This window comes from Hyperolius riggenbachi, chromosome 3 (assembly GCF_040937935.1).
Source record: "Hyperolius riggenbachi isolate aHypRig1 chromosome 3, aHypRig1.pri, whole genome shotgun sequence".
Taxonomy (NCBI): domain Eukaryota; kingdom Metazoa; phylum Chordata; class Amphibia; order Anura; family Hyperoliidae; genus Hyperolius; species Hyperolius riggenbachi.
The window spans coordinates 90,571,778-90,589,292 of record NC_090648.1 but is presented as its reverse complement, the minus strand read 5'-3'; the positions used below and the strand labels follow the sequence as shown (position 1 = coordinate 90,589,292).

The window sequence follows — 17,515 nt, the reverse complement described above, 5'->3', positions numbered from 1 at the left end:
CAGCAGACAATAACATAATATAAAAGCTTACCATCCTTGTGAATGTTTAATATACTGCAACTGTAAGGTCCGAACGCTGTACAGATAAATGGGGAGAGAGACCAAAGTAAAAACATAGGATAAGATCCCAAAAAAACGACCAAAATTAAAATCCTCATTGAGGCCCCAAGGTTGTTTAGTCTTTAAATTATGTATCAGTCTGAGCTCATTCCTCAAGAGTTTAACCATAATGTCTCCACCTCTCTCACCCTGTGTAAGCCTTTCAATGCCCATAAAGCACCAACCCTTCAAAGATTCCCCCATGATCTGTTTAGGCATTGCTCAGCTACTGGACTGAGGTTCTTATTTTCTCTTTTGTCTTGCTCAGCCCGGCGTATCATAGATGCATGTTTTTGTAGCAGATTCTTGAGTTGGTTTGTCGTCTGCCCTACTTATTATTTGCCGCAGGGACATTCCAGCATGTTTATCACCCCACTTATTTGTCAGTGTGATTTGCATACATATCAAACGCGCTGCTTGTAGCACTTTGGCAGCGATCGCGATGTGATTCATGTTCATTTAAATGAGAATTGCAAAGCACAATTGCCTAAAATTGGTATACAATTGTGTTTTGCAATTGAGTGTGAACCAGGCCTGACTAAATTTAAATAGCAGTAGTATTCCATCTTGTAAACTGCAGCAGTTAGACTCGGTTCACGCATGAAAAGGTGTCCTGTCAGTTTTTGATAGTTCTATGGCTGTGTTCACACATAAAATGTGTGCATGTCCAGCCTTGTCAGTGTTGTATCTGTCTTGTATGTGTTTCTGTGGCTGTGTTCACACATAAAAGGTGTACATGTCCAGTCAAGTAAAACTGATAGAAAACTGATGCAAAACGGACAGGACTGTACCGGATCAGAAATGTGCAGATTTATGTGTGAACCAAGCCATAGCCTCTGTAACCGGAGTACAATTTTTGTATATTTGTTTGAGTTCAAACAATAGTAACCCTTTTAGATGCCAAGAGAGGATGTAGCTTATCTGTTGTGTTTTTGTTTTCTCAGTTGTATAATGTTTGGTACTGTCCTTTTATTTCTGTTCTCTGCAGATTCTCATTGTTACACTCCGAGTGGCACTTCCTGATGTCATTCGTTTTTGTTGCTGCGCTGCTGTGATCTACTTGGGCTATTGTTTTTGTGGCTGGATTGTCCTGGGACCGTACCATGTCAAGGTGAGCCCATCTACAACCCCCACCTACCCATTTTGTGCGCCTGTTCCTTCATCTGTGGCCTCATCTCTCACTGCAGTATTGTTTTTCTTGTTTCTGCTGATCTCTTTGGCACACTATATATCATTGTCATAATGGAACAGAGTGTCACACTTCTCAGTCATGAGTCCTTTCATTGTTCTTTAGAGATGAAAGCTGAAAATGAATACTGCTCATCGTTGCTGTATGCATTGTTCTGATAAAGAACCGCAATGTAAAGCGTCAGATACGTTTCTACAGACTTGAATCTTTCTGCAGTTCTTGAGAAATACTCTTTTCTCTTGTTTGATTCTGCCATACCTGAGGAGCGGGTGCAGATGTCCAGTGTTGCTTCTGTAACAAGCTTGGCAGCACTTGCCACAAAGCATGCCTAAGCTCAAATTTTAATTTGATGGAAGAATTGCAACTGTGTGATTGCCTCATAACTAGCACACCCACGCACACCACGCATGCATACATACATACATACATACATACATACATACATACATACATACATACGTACATACGTGCACGCACCCACATATACATACATACGCACGCACACCATATATATATATATATATATATATATATATATATATATATGGTGTGCGTGCGTATGTATGTATATGTATGTATGTATGTATGTATATGTATGTATGTATGTATGTATGTATGTATGTATGTATGTATGTATGTATGTATGTATGTATGTATGTATGTATGTATGTATGTATGTATGTATGTATGTATGTATGTATGTATGTATGTATGTATGTATGTATGTATGTATGTATGTATGTATGTATGTATGTATGTATGTATGTATGTATATATGTATATATGTATATATATACACACCCCCCCCCCCCCCCCAGGGGGTACTTCTGAGTATTCCAGGGGGTACTCTGGCTTGATATACTTGACCAAGAATAACAAATTTTAGAGGGGTTTTTTTTTTTTTTTTGCAGAAAATGACAAATCTGATTTAAACACCAAATTAGTATTTTAGCTGATTACAAGCTATAGTAAATGATTGGAAATTATTTAGAACCAATTATAATGTACTACGATTAAATAGATATTTGTCAAGGGGTACTTGTGATGTTTACTATGCAACGGGTACTTGGTGAGGACAGGGGTTTAAAAGGGGTACATACCAATAAAATGTTGAGAAACACTGCGTAGCACACACTCTGAAAACCTCTGTCAGAAGGTGCATAAGACAGCTATAGCACCCATTTAACCTACCATAATACAGGGGGCAAGAACAGTCTGTTCGAGGATCTTTTGGCATGTGACCACATACACAAATGCAAATTGGAGAATTTTATACACAGGAGTAGAGGAATCCTTCTGAACTGGGCATTAGTCTGGATTGACAGCTTTCCATAGTCTAGTTTGTTTGGAGCTCCACCTGCTGGGTTTATGTGGTATAGGCGTGATTTTAATGGATAACCTTCAAGTAAAACTTCAGTAATTTTGAACATTCTAGCTTGCTTACATTATTTTTTTTTTTTTTGGGGGGGGGTACAAAGCACATTCATTCCACAATGTTCCTAACTGGGACTATAATATGGGATTGCCATTCCTTGCAGGTGTTCAAAACAAATAACTAATAAATCAGCTGCGCTTTGAAGTTAATAACTGAATGCGGTTAAAGCAAAATTTCTGGGCAGTCTGTACTCGAGTAGTTCTGAATATAGTTATAAGCTTAAAGTGAACCTGAAGTGAAAATAAACTGGTGAGATAAACAATTGTAGCTATCTTTTCTACTCCTAAACTGGCTTTATTTTATATTTAAACATTTACATTTTGTCTCTGCTCAATGATGGTCTATAAAGTGTCCCAGAGCTAAAATAAACCTTTTTTTTAATCTATCCCTAGTACTCAGAAGTTGTTCTCTGCAGAAAAAGTTTTTGTGGCTGTAATTCCTTATTATTGAGGGTTGCACTATTATCTGACAAGGGGCAGGGGAAGGGAAAACAGCGTAGTTATTAATATGCTTGACTCTGTAAATACAGGTAACTTGAAAAAAAAAAGACTATTGTGCAAAAGTCCATTCATTTCAGTAATTCAACTTAAAAGGTGAAACTAGTATATGAAATAGGAACCCTTTGCAGGTGTGTTGGATGAATTGGCTGATTAGTCTCACACTTTGAAATTAGAATATTGACCATTTTCACACTATTCTAATGGTCTGAGATTTTGATTTGGGGTGTTTCATAAACTGTAACCCATAATCATCAAAATTCTAACTAATAAGGGATTGAAATATCTTGCTTTGCATGTAATAAGTCTGTTTCATATATTAGTTTCACCTTTTAAGTTGAATGACTGAAATAAATGAACTTTTTGTATTATTGTGGTCCCCTTTTCTCTGCCTCTCCCCTGTACCTGTCTGCCTTTTATTACTGACTGTGTGTATTTTTGCTTGTCTCGTAGTTCCGCTCTCTCTCCATGGTGTCGGAGTGCCTTTTCTCTCTCATAAATGGGGATGACATGTTTGTCACGTTTGCTGAGATGCAGAATAGCAGTTACCTCGTGTGGATGTTCAGCCAGCTTTATTTATATACCTTCATCAGTCTCTTTATCTACATGGTGCTTAGTCTTTTCATAGCTCTCATCACAGGAGCCTATGAGACCATTAAGGTAAGCATGAATGGATGCCGGTCGTAGACTGCTGTATGTGGTGGTTATTAAGCTAGTGCTAAGACCAATCTCTCTCCTTCCTCAGTTCCATAATGCAGGAGGACACAATAACTCTGCTCTCCAGCGGTACATAGCGGAGTGTAAGGACAGCCCCAGCTCTGGAAAGTTCCGATCAAGTAGCTCCACAACCTGCTCCATGTTTTGCTGCTGTGCCAAACAGTGAGTATCACTATTTATTGTGACTCTTTATCAAAAAAAAAAGACAAGATATGCAGTACAAGGCCATGGATAATTATCATAATCAGCATACCTCAAAAAATACATCCATATGGCCAATAACATACAGTACAACAATTCAGTATAAACAGAATAGAATTTCATTAACCCCTTCCGTACCAGCAATCTCTGCGCCTTCAGGAACAGAGACTACTGGTAGAGTAAAACTCCGCCTCCCGACGAATCACTGCACATTCTCGCCGGTCACGACACTGCCCCATCGCCGCAGGCTACTCGCTGACTGCAGAGTGCTGACAGCCAGTCAGGAGCCGCATTCATTGGCTCCTGGCGCTGTCTATGATTGGGAGCCAATGTGATTGGATCCTGCCCACGTGATCATGGAGAACCAATGAAAGCAGCTCCTGAACTGCTTACAGAGCTCTGCCATCTTATAGCGGTAGGTGCAGATTGACGAGATCGGTGGTATCGGCGGGGATGCACGATTCAGTGCAATGTTGAATTTACGTCCAGTCAAAACCACAGCACCACCTGCTGGACGTAGATTTGTACTGTGTTGGTCCGGAACCAGTTAAGGATGCATCTAAGATAAAAACCAATTTAAAACAAACACAGTGGGGAAATGGCCAATGTAAATATATACAGTAGTCCTGGTTAACTGGAACTCAGGCATCCGGCAGTGTCAAGTAACCAGCATGCCTGGTGGGACACAATGCATACAAATCCCCTGGCGCGCCCTTTTCACGTCTTGCAGCTCCCAGTGCCCTTATATGGCTCCCTGGCATGTCACCTGACCCACATTGGGTCATGTTTATTATGTAGAGAGAATTCCACATAATAAACACTACCACCAATATACAGCAATATATAGATAGAGGAAGTGTTTCTGATGCGGAAACCAGGATATTTAATGTAAAAGTGGGTATCCTGCATAGTTTACTGCATTCCACTATTTTTCTACAGTGCCTCTTTAACATACCTGAACTTCTCTTCTTTTCAGGTCTGAAGACAATGAAGAAAATGTCCCTGTGATCATTAACTGACGGAGCTTCCCTCTTCCACTGTGAAAGCGGAAGTGAAGGACTATTGAATACTGGATCTTAGAGATTTTTAATTTTAAAGACTTTATATATAGACAAACGTTCCGTTATGTATAAAGACATTTTATGTAGCTCCACGGCTGCCTTACACGATGATGCCGGCACAGTCCTGACCGGAATAAGCTAACCGTGTACTCCATGGCAGTTTTTTATTTTGTTTTATTTTTTTCCTGAAGTGTTTTATTTATAGGTTATATCATGTTATGAGTAGGGATGATCAAAGAAAGGCAAATAATTGCAAGATTATGCACATCCTTTTAATCCAAATGTATGCAGCTTGAAAATGGACCAATCAAATTATACCTCTGTAGGATTTGATTGGTTCATGTTCAAGCTGCATAAATTTGCTTACAAATTTTACATAATGCTGCATCAACTTGAAATTATTTGCCTAGTTATGAGTGTTATGTGATGGAGGGAAGGGCTGTCGGGAAACAGATGAGCTCATAGCTGAGTAGAGTGTATTGACTTGTGCGGTTGAAAGAGGAGTGAGTAAAGCGGTGACCAAAACATAACTAAGCACATGACTGCACACGGATGTCCGTACACTGACCGATTTTATTAATTTTTTTAATTGCTTTTTTTTATTGGGTAACATTTTGTTTTATATTTTTTTAAATGGTGCTTTTATTGTCCGAGAATAAATAGTGACACTTTCATTTCTTATTCTCTGTGTTAAAGTGACAAAATGTAACAGAAGTAGACATTGCACTATTTTTTTCGTGGATTTGGAAAAAAAAAAAAAAAAAGATAACCTCCTGTATTTACAATTCATATCTTTTTTGTAGCCCAATGTTCATCAAGCATAGTTAAACTTCTTGGAACAGTTTAAATGCTCCTACTCCCTACTTATGTTTACAGGCCTGAAAAAAAAAAAAAGCACCACCGCACAACTCTCCTACTTCTGGATTCCTTTGGTGCCTTCTCCTCCCTGTTGGCTCTTCCGTTCTGCCCTCATCTTCACTGCTATGTTGCTGACCCGGAAGTGACCTGAAAGTACGTCTGGGTCAATGCCATAGCAGTGGAGATGCCAAGCTGATACAAGAATGCGCGGCAGAGGATTGGGATTGCTAACAAGGTGAAAAAGACAGCAAAGGGATCCAGGAGTAGGTGTGCAGTGGTGTGTGTGTGGGTTTTTTTTATTATTTTTTTTCTCAGGTCTTAAAACCGGTGCAAGGGGATGTCATCAGGGAGGATTGCTGCCATTTCCAATGTTCTAGTCAGCTGAAATCTTCGACTGACTAGAACAGGAACTCCTGGAGCACTGAACTGAGGCCTCTTTTCCACGGACTGTTAGGCAGTGAAATGCCTCTCAACTCTCAACTGCTCACTGCAGCCTGGCAACTGCTTGCTGAGCACACAGTTCAACAGTCCGTGGAAAAGAGGCCTGAGAGAATGGTGCTGTGATGTATGTACAAGAGCACATACAGTGCTGCCCATAATTATTCATACCCCTGGCACATCTTGACTTAGTCACTTTTATTCAACCAGCAAGTACATTTTTTACAGGAAATGACATGGGTGTCTCCCAAAAGATAGGACCATGTACAAGAGGCATTATTGTGGGGGAAAAACATTTCTCAGCTTTTATTTACATTTGAGCAAAAAGTGTCCAGTCCAAATTTATTCATACACTTCTCAATAATCAATAGGAAAGCCTGTATCTGGGCCACTCCAAACGTTAATGTTTTTGACTGCTAACCATTTCTTCACCACTTTTGCTGTGTGTTTTGGGCCATTGTCATGCTGAAATGTCCACTGGTGTCCAAGGCCAAGTTTCTCTTCAGACTACCTGATGTCGTTGAGAATCCTCATGTATTGCTCTTTTTTTCATGGTATACTTGCGTCGAGTACATTTGAAATCGGCGCCGGATACAGCGGTATATGGCTGATCCTGCTTCTCGTTTTAATTACTATTCCCCCTCCAGGCTGCCATGGATAGTGGGAAAATGAAATAATTCGGCTTCCAGCAATTATTGTGGTGGTTTTTTTTAAGCAACTTCGGCTCCATCTTCTGACGGAGCCGACGTTACTCACTGAGCGCCGCTATAGACTGATTGCCATTATAGTCTATGGTGGCGCTGGCTGCACCCAAATCTAGCAGCGCTGAAGAGCACTGCTCCGACTCGCGTCACTGAGTGAATTACAAAACCGCTCTGAAAAAGTGCCTAGAAAAGTGTCTGACCAGAGAAGGATCTATTGCCTGCCCACACACAATAGATTTCGGCATGAAATGTCCTAGCGCTCCCCCCCCCCTACCCCCCACCTTGGGTCCGTCGTCTTTTCGGATTGCCACCACAATTTCCTGTACTATGTGACACCACCACACGTAGTGGAATCAGTACATGTGGTGGAGGTACAGGTGCCTGTGGTGGCAATCGGAAAGTGGACACAGGAGGGGTGAGCATGCACCACTCACCATGGGGGTGGGGGGGTTTGAGCTGCCTGGGGTCTGTCAGTCATCGGTATATAGAATGCCATCACCACTGCACACACGATCGAAGCCTTGGGACCGGGATTTGCCAGCATACCCAATCAAACCTTTTTACAGATTCCAGCTGAAAATCCATTGAAGTGATTAGGTGGTTATGTTGCGGCTTAGAGATATTTGCCAGATTCAATCATTATGATCAGATCTGATGGATATCGATGCCAAAATAGAGTAATGTATGGGTGCACTAACTGTGCCTCAGAGGGATTCACAATCTAGTCTCTACCATAGTCACATCTTTGTAATAGTCTAGGGTCAATTTTAGGGGAAATCCAATTACTACTCAACCAAATTTAATTGCTCTCTTGTAGTGATGGTCGTGTCTAGGAGATCGGATGGTGAAGCATGTGATCAATTTGGTCAGGTGATATTTGTGCAAGTCTCTGATTTGCTAGTCATGTTCATGTGCTAGAGCAGACAGAATGTGATCACAGCAAATCAGAGCTTTGCAAATCCATCAGCTGATCAAAAAAAAAAATCGCATGCTTCTCCATGAGTTCTCCTCCTAGACATGGCCATCACTACTCTCTTGCAAGTTTCCCAACACACACCCAATAGCTAGTGTCATTGGAAAATTCAAACCTATTTTAAGATACATTTTTTTTTTTTTTTTTTTTTTTTTTTTTTTAGATAATAAAAGTGATCATAATCAGGATAGCCAGAAATGTCTATTAGTGATGTATAAGATTGGTTCCTCTTTGAGGGCCGGTTTACATTAAATGTGCTGCATCAGTTGCCGCCCAGATGAAGTACCAATACAATGTAACGGCATCACATCCGTTGCAGCACACAATGCACTGCTTCATGCATTGTTTTTTAGCGCACAGCAGATCTGTTGCCTTTAAACTAAAGGTTCCCGTACATCTAGCTATGATGAGCTGATCGACCAAAAGACAAATCTCTCTCTGATCGGAGAGAGATTTGTTGGCTGCCCATACAACGCAGGCTGATTCCCGATCAGTTTCATCATGAAATCTCTCAGGAATCTGCCGCATCCGCCTCTTCGCCACTGCCCTTCTAGTGTATAAATGTGCCCCCCATGATTGCATTTATACATTACCTTTCCTATGTCGCCCACTGTGTGGTGCCCATCCATCTTCCTGGTTTTCCTCTTCTATGTCCGCCTCATGCTGAAGGCGTGTGACAACACGCACCACGCGCTATACGCCGCCCGTGTGTGAGGCACAAATAGAAGAGAAAGAACTGGAAGATGGATGGGCACCACGCAGTGGGTGACACAGGAAAGGTAATGTATAAATGCACACACTGGAGGCACATTTATACACTGGGGGGCAGCGCAGCGAGTTTCGTCGCACATCCCGATATTGCTCTCCATTACTACCTCGCACCAGATCGACCGCGACGGCCAATGTTTTACATGTGACCAATTTCGTCCCGGAGTTTGTTGCGTTGTTTGGGAATGCTTTTGGCGGCACCGATTTTCATCTTATTCGATAACCATTATTGAATCAATGGTTGATAGGCTGACAAGTGAAGAGATCTATGGCCACCTTAAAGTGATCCTTAAGTAAAAAAAAAAAAAATGACTTCTGCTCACCTGGGGCTTCCAATAGCCCCCTGCAGCTGTCCGGTGCCCTCGCCGTGTCCCTCCTGTCCTCGCCGGCAGCCACTTCCGGTTTCGCCATCAGGAGCCGACAGTCCGGGAACGCGAGTGATTCTTTGCGTTCCCAGCCACAATTGCACCCTCTATGCTGCTATAGCTTATAGCATGAAGCATATAGCAGCATAGAGGGCGCAATTGTGGCTGGGAACGCAAAGAATCACTCGCGTTCCCGGCCTGTCGGCTCCTGACGGCGAAACCGGAAGTGGCTGCCGGCGGGGACACGAGGATCGGAGGGACACGGCGAGGGCACCGGACAGCTGCAGGGGGCTATTGGAAGCCCCAGGTGAGTAAGTCTGTTTGTTTTTTTTTGTTGTTGTTTTTTTTTTTTTTTTTTTTTTTTTTTTTTTTGACTTAAGGATCACTTTAAGAGGCACGGAATCTGCTCGACAACAGATTCGCTGACGTAGCACATTCACTGTAATCCTGCCCTGATTGTTGCCACACATAGTTCACTTATTGTTTTCCTAAACTTCACACCTATGAGCACAAATCTTAACAAGCTGGTACATATAACATCTGATATCATGACTGTTAAATCTGCCAACCTTTCTCTGTCTTAATTATTGTATCATTGTCTCAGTTTCCACTCTTGAGACTGTCCTATTCTGCTGTGTTTATATTTATTCATACAAATAAAGTGTTCTTAATTTACTCATTAGCATTTGATCTTTTGTGAAATATGAATAACAAAAGTATGCCTGATATGACCCGTGTCCTCATCTGAGAGGTGTCCCGTCCTCCTCATTAGAATATTGTCCTGCTGGGGGTTGGTTGTACGGGAACTAACAGATCTGTCGTCTGTATACTCTGAGCTCATTATTATTTCGTTGGTGAATTAAAGTGAACTTGAACTCTTGCACAGGACAGAAGGAATACGGAGAGGAATGCACCCTGCATGTATTTAGATCAGGCATGGGCAAACTCGGCCCTCCAGCTGTTACGGAACTACAAGTCCCACAATGCATTTGCCTTTGAGTCATAACTGTGGCTGTCAGACTCCTGCAATGCATTGTGGAACTTGTAGTGCCTTAACAGCTGGAGGGCCAAGTTTGTCCATGCCTGATTTAGAGAGTTTAGCCCGTCTAATTCCCTCTCATCTGTGACTAATCAACACCGTAATTTGATCTCTCAGCTGTGTCAGCTCGGGCATCTCCTCTGGCAGGGGAGCTAATTTGTAAACACAGGATGTTAACAATATGCCCACTTCCATGAAAGCAGGAAGTGGACACACTGCAGAATTATTGCAGGATTTGTATCAGCTTTAACACGGAAATGTTTTTCTTTAAAGATTATGCTGCTGATCGTCTTTTACAGCAGTGAGGATGTTCTGAGTTTAGGTCCGCTTTGACCAGAAGAGAATTCTAATTTAGTTTAGTAGGTTTTATAATGGGAATTCTTTATGAGCTCCATGTTATGGTAGTATAACTGGAGTCTAGAAGTCTCTGTACATTTTAAGCATTAGGTTAGCCCAAAATTAATCTTCAGTGGCTTCCTTGTCATTGGTGATGGTGACAATATGAGATAGGAAAAGGATTCTTAACTCCTAGACTTTCAAATGTTGGTGGCACTTGACAGGGTTGGGAAGCCCTGCTCTAAACCTTCCCAAAACAAGATGGGCATTTGCAAGTCTAGGAATTAAGAATCCTTTTCCTATCTCATATTGACGCCACCAGAAATGACAAGGAGGCCATTAAGGATTGATTTTGGGCCAACCTAACCCAATGCTTAAAAGGTACAGGGACTTATAGACTCCAGTTATGCCCATAAAGGTGGAGTGACAGCTGCACTAAATCATGTGGTAGATAATTCTGAATTGGGAAAGGCAAGAGCTGGATGAGTGGAAGGTAGACCTCCTGCATTGCCTCTGTCTACTACTACAGTGAGGTCACACCACAGAAACCATTTAGGGCTGGTTCACATGAACTTCTGCTCAGTGTCTGGTTCCAACAGTGTCAGTTTTTTGTTTTTTTTTATATTTTTAAAGGACGCCTGCGTTTAACAGTTAAGCTTTTAACCACTTTCGTTGCCAGAAACGGTATATCTATGTCCCGCAGGACTTCAGTTCCTGCCCAGGGACGTAGATATTCGTCTACTGCGGCGAATGGCCATGGCTCAGTCCCGTCCTGCACGTTCTCGCCGCCGGTTAGTGGGGAGATCAGTGAATGGGAATACATTTCCCTTTGATCTAAAACCCGGTGCCACGGATTGCTGGCATCAAATGAGATGCCTGTGTTTATTATAACTTACATAGTTACAATTACACGCATTACTTCCTGTTCTTGTATTAACAGTAGGAGCAGGAAGAAAATGCTTGAGGACATCTTGTGGCCAAATAGTAACATTACACCTACATACATTTATACACGCATATATACACCATTTAAAGAGGAGCTGTCAGCCATACTATCTCAGGGGAAAAAACAAAAACAAATATATAAGTAGATAAATGCTTGCTCTACTTACATAACATATGTATTGCACTGTCCACATTATTCCTGTGAATTTTATAAAGGAAAAGTAGAGAATTCTGTTCTACACTGTTTCCATATTTACTGTGGCTATTTTGAAGCCAGTTGTGATGTAATATCCACCCTTAAGGTGCGTACACACATGCGACTATAGTCGTTTGAAACGATCGTTCCCTGATCCTTTCAAACGACGATCGTTTGAAAAAAAAAAAGCAGCCAATGACTATGAAGTGTAACAACGGACGAGCTAGATCGCTCAAAACGAATGATCTAGCTTGACGGATTTTTCTCAACAACGATCGTTTGCAAAAGTAGTACATCGTTGGAAACTATCGTTCGTACTAGGCTTGCCATGCGCATTTCACTATTTCTCCATGGAACTTTTCATTTTTATGCGCAGGTGCAATAGTTACTTTTACGCGATGTAACGTTCGTTCTAACGATCTGATCGTTACACACCTTTTAAAACTTTACTTAGGTCGTTCTTTCATCAATTAAAAGTTCGTTCGTCGTTGACAACGGACGATCGTTGTCGCATGTGTGTACGTAGCTTAAGTCTCCTCTGCCTGATTTGCCCGCCCTTCACTATAGACAGTGCATTGTTTCAGCCTGAGAAATGTTGGCCAATCAGAGAGGAACAGAGGTGTGGGAGGGGAAAACAGGAGGGAAGGAGGCTTCAGCCAATCAGGCTGCATTAGTTAGGTCTGAGGGGAAGTAGAGCAGCAAAAAAAGACAACCCAGCATGCCCTGCAACTTCTCTTTTGTGTACCAAATTTTCTGTGTTCCAAATAAGTCATGTAAACTGGGGAATGATAATTTATCAACAAGAAAAGTAATAGTGATTGTAACTTTTGGATTGCCTGATTAGCATCCTTATTACTTGTTTACCAGATAAAAACAAAGAATTGACTTTATGCCCGACCGTTACTCTTTAAAATGGACCCCTTACCTCCACCACTCCCATGGTTGCCCCAAAAAAACATTTGCATATATAAAGGACCGTTTAAAAAAAAAAAAAATAGTTACCTTAGGGACTGAATTTTTTTTTCATGTTTGTCATGGGGGTACATTACTGTTACTTTTGCAGTTATGGGCTTTTATTTAGTGATGGATGCAAAACAGAAATACACCTGTATTTCCAAATAAGATATTGTCACCATACATTGTATTAGGGAAATATTTTAAATGTTGCAATAACCGGGACAAATGGGCAAATAAAATGTGTGGGTTTTATCCACAGTAGAACCTTTTTATTTTAAAACTATAATGGCTGAAAATTGAAAAAGAATGTTTCAATTCTTTTCTTATTATTCCTGTTAAAATGCATTTAGAATAAAATAATTCCTAGCAAAATGTACCACCCAAAGAAAGCCTAATTGGTGGTGAAAAAAACAAGCTATATATCATGTCTTTGTGATAAGTAGCTATAAAGTTATTGGCGAATGAACGGGAGGAGTCATCTGTATAAATGTACAGCGTATGGCCAATTCTGATACAGTAAACTTCTGATATAGTAAACTACTTTTTCTTGTCCATTTGCGTTTCCTATAAAGGGATTCTACTGTATTTACATTGTGTGAATGGTGGAAGGAGAGCATGCAGATTATTTTGGAAGCTAGCCATACACTTTAAGATGTATAGTGCAGACCCCAGAAGGTAACATTGCTCCAAGCTTATCCTAGCAGCTCTGGTATGTAGGGCAAAGAGGAGAACGTAATCTAAGTCTGTACTCAGATAAATTTAGCACATGATCTTATATTGCCTCATAGTTATATGCATAATATACACACACATGGCTTACATGTCTAATGCAGTACTATAGCATAGATCCTATTTATTAGCAAACCTACATTTATGATCTGTGCACTTAGAACAAACCTTCCTTAAAGTGGAACTATAGTGAACATAACATAATGAAATAGTTTATTTACAATATTCATTTATAGATTATTTAGTCAGTGTTTGCCCATTGTAAAATCTTTCCTCTCACTGATGTACATTCTGAAATGTATCACTGGTGGTGACATTAGTTCTGCCAGGTGATCTGTATGAAATGTTTGTTTCTGAGTTCAGAGAGAAATGTGCCCTGTATGTATTTAGAGAGTTTAGCCTGTCTAATCACCTCTCATTTTTGTATAATCTCAAAATGTAATCTGAACTCTCCCCTGTGTCACATTACTGCCTATGGCATATAAGCCCATTGGAAAGCACTGTATGTTAACAATATGTCTGCTTCCATGAATCAAGAAGTAGAAACTGCAGATTTATTTTAAGATTTGTATCAGCTGTAACACATGTTTTTGTTTAAATGTTTAAAGGTTATTATGCTGTTGTGTGTCTTTTAGAGGAGAGAGGACTTCTGTCATACAAAGTTTGTAGCCTTGAGTGTAGCAGCATGGCTGGTTAGGCTTGTTTCAATGGGTGGAGTAAGATGGTGATTTGTTTACTATCACCTCCCTATATGGCTGGAGTCCCAGCCCAGCTCTGACTGATGATGTCACCACCTGTAGTGGCTGAGGCTTCCTAATAACAAGAGAAGGTCGAACAAGTGAGGACAGAGGTGAAAAGGATCTTGCCTTTCTCATACTAATGTGTGAGGGATGAACTGCAGCTGTCTAATACTCACATTACTTTGTATAATGAGATGCTTTATAAAGATGATAGTTTATATCATTTATGTTGCTGCGGTAATATGTTTACTTTTGCTAATGGCATTATTCTGGGCACCAAGTTAAAGCTAAGATTTACCGGTAGCTTGTTTTATGATGATATGCATGTCGTGTAATGATACGCTGGTTTGTACACGTTTTATACTGTAATGTGCCTTTTAAATACCTGTACAAAGCACTTATAAATGAGCTACTTTGTACAACTTTGACAAAAGCTGGAGGAATTATGAGTATTCTGCGGAGTAATAATTGGTAATGTCACAGATCAGCCTTGCTGAGAATTCAGAAAATTAAAGTGGATCCCCAACCCCCATTTTTTTTTTCCGGTTGGGGTGTTAGAAATTTTTAAAGTGCATAAGTGGTTTACACTTTTTTTTTTTTTAGTTTGCTTACTTTTTTTGGTAAACAGGATCATTTTAGGTAATTATAATTGACTTTATTGGGAAAATGCATAGATAACTAGTATGGCTAGTCTACCCAATGTTAAGGTGGCCATACACTTATAGATTTGCAGCAGATTCGACCATCAGATCGTTTTCTGTCAGGTCGAATCTGACAGAAATCTATCTTACGTGTGTCACACACTAGGAACAGATTTCCAATAGATTTCAGAGTTAAATCTATTGGAAATCGATCTAAATGCATTATTGGACCATTAGATCCAATAAAACTCTATGGGCCAGGGATCTGATGCCAGCAGCAGATCGACCTAGATTTTCCATACAGTCAGATCAAATTGAAATCTGCTGCAAATCGATAAATTGGATAATTCGATAGAATTGATTTCTGATCGATCCATGCTATAGAATCGATTAATCGATGGTTGCAATTGACCAGTGCATGGGCCCCTTTAGGATGCTGTACACAAAGCATGATTGTAGAGTGTTCATGAGATGCTAATTATTCTGACTTGCATGTAAATTTAAAGCAAACCTCTAATTTAAAAATCAAAGACAACAACTAATAGATACTCTAATGAAGTAGAGTTGTAATGCCCCAGCGCACTGTGTTTGTGATATAAGGCGTGTGTAATATTTTACTAGAGGTATGCTTTAAAGGACAACTGAAGTGAGAGGGATATGGCAGTTGACATATTTATTTCCTTTTAAACAATGCACATTGCCTGGCTGTCCTGCTCATCCTCTGCCTCTTTTACATAGAGCCAAAGACCCTGAACAAGCAGGCAGATCAGATGTTTGACTGGACATGCTTGTTTCAGGCGGGTGATTAAGACACTTCTGATGCAGATCAGGCATATCTATCTATCTATCTATCTATCTATCTATCTATCTATCTATCTCTATATCTATATCTATCTCTATATCTATCTATATATCCATCTTTCCGACATCGTCCTCAGCGCTGTACAGAGTATATTGTCTTGTCACTAACTGTCCCTCCGAGGCTCACAGTCTAATCCCTACCATAGTCATATGTCTATGTCTGTATCAAGTAGTTTATGTAAATTTTAATATGGTTTTGACTGATTAAAGATGCAAATTTCATTTTTTTTACTACACCATTTTCCAGTTTCTGTCAAAGCAGCATATGAAGACTAGTCAAACCTTTACTTATCTCTAGAAGACAGAACACAGCATAAAGGTGGCCATACAAATAATACACTCACTCATATTTATGTTCGATTGACCTTAAAGGATACATGAAGTGGCCAAACGGACTAAAAATTGTTTACCTATATTTATGCAGTTTGTACAACAGTTGAGGACTGCGTCCTCTGTTGTCCCCTTGTTTGCCTTGCTTTGCTTGTAAGACAAACAGTCCATACTTTGCCCCGGACTGTCGGCACCTTTGAACTGGATGTAGTTTTGATAGCGCATGCTCTTCCATGGTCTGGCGTCTGCGTAGTGAGCCACGACCGGGGAGGAGGCTGCCGGGAGTGTGGCTGCTGACGCTCATGGAACAAACTGCATAGGTGCCGGCCCATGGAAGTACATCTACTGCGGATGTGCAATTAAAACTACATCCAATTCACGGTGCTTAGTGTAAACAGTTTTACAAGCAAAGTAAGGTGAATAGGGGCTAACAGAGGATGCGGTCCTCCACTGCTGGTTAAGGAAGGATAAAGGTAAATGATTTTAGTCAGTTTAGCCACCTCATGCACCGTCCTCCTGTTCCATTGCATTCCTGCTGTTACAGGGTATGCAAAGCAAAGGCCTCTGTACGCATACATATGAAATCGCCGCCGGGAGACTTGGGCGCAGGATACAGTATATGGTATGTGGCTTATCCTGCTGCTGAACAAGTCCTGGTGGCGTTAATTACTATTCCCCCTCCAGGTCCATGTGGATAGTGGGGAATGAAGTAATTGGGCTTCTAGCTATTGCTGGCGGACGAATTAGTGTTTTAAAAGTAACTTCAACTCTGTCTTCTGATGGCGCCAAAGTTACTCAATAAGCGATGCTATAGCCGTAATTCCTATTACGTTCTATGGTGGCGCCGGCTGCGCCTAAATCTCCTGCGCTGTTATTACAGCACTCCTCTGTGAACATAGCCAAATGATTTCTCTAACTACCACCACTTCCCCTTCTATACATAATTACTGCTTTATACAATATCTATACTCAGTCCTCCTATTAATGTTCTCATACTTCCTCATACCCATGTCTGTTTTTGCTGTGAGAATAACCCCCCCCCCCCCCCCCCCATTTGGAATGATCACACAGCACCCGACTATTTGCACCGCATGATATAGCCCTGGTGTGACCCAAAAAAAAAAAAAACCTCTCTCAGTAGAGGTAGATGGGTAGGTAGCCAGGTATAGGTGCCCCCTGTATAGGAAGCCAGGTATAGGTGCTCCCAGTATAGGCAGGGGCGGACTGGCCCGGGGGGGCGGGGGCCAATCTCCCCCCGGGCCACCTCCTGCCCCTTGTATTATGGGCCGCGGCTGCCAGATGAAGAAGACCACCTGGCCCAGTATCATTTTTACACAAGAATGATTGGTTCTGTGGTGCGCTGCTGCAGTGCTTGCCGACGGTGATTACTATCGGCAGCACTAGCTTACAGTTCCTGGCTGCCGCGCATCCCCACT

General features: G+C 41.1%; 2 protein-coding genes across 6 annotated transcripts in view; both read left to right on the top strand.

Moving 5' to 3' along the window:
- MCOLN1 (mucolipin TRP cation channel 1) overlaps positions 1-8,336 on the top strand; it is an 82,058-nt gene extending 73,722 nt beyond the window's left edge. For both annotated transcript variants that reach the window (XM_068274567.1, XM_068274566.1), the window contains exons 11-14: positions 1,088-1,210; positions 3,674-3,880; positions 3,966-4,099; positions 5,115-8,336. In XM_068274567.1, the coding sequence (XP_068130668.1) occupies positions 1,088-1,210; positions 3,674-3,880; positions 3,966-4,099; positions 5,115-5,157 (507 nt within the window). In that variant the 3' untranslated portion in view covers positions 5,158-8,336. The remainder of the gene's footprint in view (positions 1-1,087; positions 1,211-3,673; positions 3,881-3,965; positions 4,100-5,114) is intronic.
- Positions 8,337-14,292: 5,956 nt separating this feature from the next.
- Positions 14,293-17,515, top strand: part of LOC137562822 (patatin-like phospholipase domain-containing protein 6) — a 119,779-nt gene continuing 116,556 nt past the window's right edge. Inside the window, exon 1 of one of the 4 annotated variants that reach the window (XM_068274551.1) lies at positions 14,293-14,357. The gene's annotated coding sequence lies outside the window, so the exon portion shown is untranslated. Of the gene's footprint in view, positions 14,391-14,530; positions 14,548-17,515 lie in introns of those variants that run through there. The other 3 variants (XM_068274552.1, XM_068274554.1, XM_068274553.1) reach the window with 3 other exon arrangements.